The sequence below is a fragment of the Myotis brandtii genome, unplaced genomic scaffold, assembly GCF_000412655.1.
Source record: "Myotis brandtii unplaced genomic scaffold, ASM41265v1 scaffold454, whole genome shotgun sequence".
NCBI classification, from domain to species: Eukaryota; Metazoa; Chordata; class Mammalia; order Chiroptera; family Vespertilionidae; genus Myotis; species Myotis brandtii.
Window position 1 is genome coordinate 1,243,077 of NW_005367354.1, and position 2,417 is coordinate 1,245,493.

At 48.6% G+C, this 2,417-nt stretch overlaps 1 protein-coding gene across 2 annotated transcripts in view; it reads right to left on the reverse strand.

The window, feature by feature from the left end:
- Positions 1 to 11: 11 nt before the first annotated feature.
- The window catches only part of TRIM54 (tripartite motif containing 54), a 17,294-nt gene continuing 14,888 nt past the window's right edge, over positions 12 to 2,417 (reverse strand). Inside the window, exons 4-6 of one of the 2 annotated variants that reach the window (XM_005874961.2) lie at positions 1,226 to 1,321; positions 310 to 543; positions 12 to 54 (exon numbers count right to left, since the gene is read on the reverse strand). In XM_005874961.2, coding sequence (XP_005875023.1) covers positions 28 to 54; positions 310 to 543; positions 1,226 to 1,321 — 357 coding nt within the window. In that variant the 3' untranslated portion in view covers positions 12 to 27. The remainder of the gene's footprint in view (positions 55 to 309; positions 544 to 1,225; positions 1,322 to 2,417) is intronic. The other variant, XM_014546631.1, reaches the window with a different exon arrangement.

Below are 2,417 nucleotides of genomic sequence, written 5' to 3' on the forward strand. Positions count from 1 at the left end.
CCCTTCCCTCCCTCCCGCCCCGCCTACTCACTTATTGATCAGCTCCTTGGCCTGCTGTAAGGAGGGAAGGAGGGCGAGAGTCAGCCCGGGCCAACTGCTGGCCACGGCCCACTTCAATGCCCACCGCAGTCCCGAAGGGTCTGCAGGCAGGGCAGACACATCCCCATTCCTAAGCACAAAGCGTACTCAGAGGGGGTGACTGGCCCAAGGCCGGGGGTCATGTAGGGGCCAGAGACCGGCCTTGAACCCGGGCCTCCGGGTGCCCCCGCTCTAGCCACTGCGCCGCCCGCCAGCCACCCCGGGGCCCACCTGCAGGTAGAGCGCCATCTGTGGCTCCTCCATGGACTGGATGGCGGACTCCACGAGCTTGGAGGAGGCCTCCAGGTGGTCCCCGTACTGGCGGATGAGGCCCCGGACACGCTGCAGCTTCTGCTCCTGCTCGCGGGCCAGCGCCTGCAGCAGCTCGCCCTTCCGCTCCTCCAGCACCGCGCACAGGGTCTCGAACCTCTGGTTCAGCAGCTGCTTCTGCCTCCGGCTGTTGTCCTGAAAGACGGGAGTGGTGACCTCTGACTTCTCATAGCGGGGAGAGCGCCCGGCTACTGCCCCGCTCCCCGCTAGGTGCAAAGCACAGGGAGCCCAAAAGAAGAGTGACTTGTGAGTTACGCTCCAAATTAGTGGCAGAGGGAACTCCAGCCGAGGGCTGCTGATGCCCAGATCTTTTCAGAAACAATAGCGCAATATTTTTAGAGATACAATTGACACATAGTATCATATAAGTTTCAGGTGTATAATGTAATGATTCCATATTTGTATATATGGAAAAATGATCACCACAATGTGTCTAGTTAATATCTGTTACACTTTCTTTTAATGCGATGAGAACTTTCAAATCTACTCTCAGCAAATAACAATACTTTAGTCCCATGCGTGCTGTCTATGTCTCTGGGCCTGGTTTTTACTTGTTTATTTAGAACTAAATTATCACATGTAGTTCTCATAAAGATCCAATGAGGTAGGCGCCATAACAGTCTCATTATTACCATTTTACGTAGTCAAAAACAAACAAAACCAAAGCACAGAGAAGTTAAGTAACTGGACCAAAGTCACAGAGCTAGTGAGGGGCAGAGCTGAGATTCGTATCTGGCAGCCTGGCTAAGCTCATCCCGTTACTTGTGATCCACCTCCAGGAGCCCAGAAAGTCTCCCTGCCTCCCAGCCAGGCTTACCTCAATGGTTTGGCACACCTCCTCCATCTGTGTGATCACGGCTTGCACACGGTCATTGCCCGCCACCAGCATCGCGATGCCATCACTGAGCTCACTCTGCCACACACACAGGCCAGCACTTAGGGCTGGAGGACCTGATCTAGCACTGTACCCCTCCCACTGTAGCCAGGGCTGCCTAGGAGAGAACTGCCCCCTCACCCCACCATTAGGGCATCTTCAGGGCAGCTATTCCAGAGACTGAGAGGGTGTGGAACCATCCAAGAAGTGTGGAAGCACACCCGATGGACTCTGGAAGGTTGAGAGAGGAAGTCCTCTACCACCAAATGAGACATTCATCAAATACCCACCAAGTGCCAGGCACTGGGCTAGATGCTTTATATGTAGAGTCATGCCTTCCATCAATTCTGAAAAATTCTTTGTGATTGTCTATTAGGATAACATTGCTTCTTCTCCATTCTCTTTGTTTTATCATTGTGTGACTCTGATTAGATATGTGTTAGACCTTCTTACTCTCAACCTTCTCATCTCCCTGTGTTGCATTCTATGCTTTTTCCCCCCCAGCCCACTCTTCCTATTTACAAATTCTCTCTTCAGAGAAATCTCTCATTTAATTCATCCTTTGAATGTTTTATTTCAACAATTGTATTTTTATTTCTAAAAGCTCTATTTGGGTCTTGGTAAAGTCTGCATTTTTGATAGTCTAGTATTGCTTGGGTTTTGTTTTGTTTTTTGGTATTGCTTGTTTTTTAATCCCATCTTTTTTATAGCATTTTATATGCAGTGCCTTTCTATTCTTTAACAATTCCAATATCTGAATTTCTTGGAGGTATAAGTCTATAATGTTTGTTTCTGCTGATGTCAGTAATGGAGTACATTTCTTTGTGTATCAATTGTGAGCTAATCATTGTTGTTCTTAATCTAAGAAAAGCCCAAGGGCTTAAACTGAGGTTTGTTTGTTTTTCTCCAGACAGAATTTGTATTTGCTTTTGCCAAAGCCAGGTGGTGAAACTGACCACTTCAATTCCTGGAATTCCAATTTAACCTGGGGTTCTTTGGGGGTCTTCATTGCAGGACCCCAGCTTCTAGGTGTTTGGGGGCATGGTCTCATCTTTCTAGCTCAGTAATACTGCCAGCATTTGCCCTCTGGGAAATCCTGCCTTTTCTGTGCTCACCATTCAGAGTTCTGTTTTCA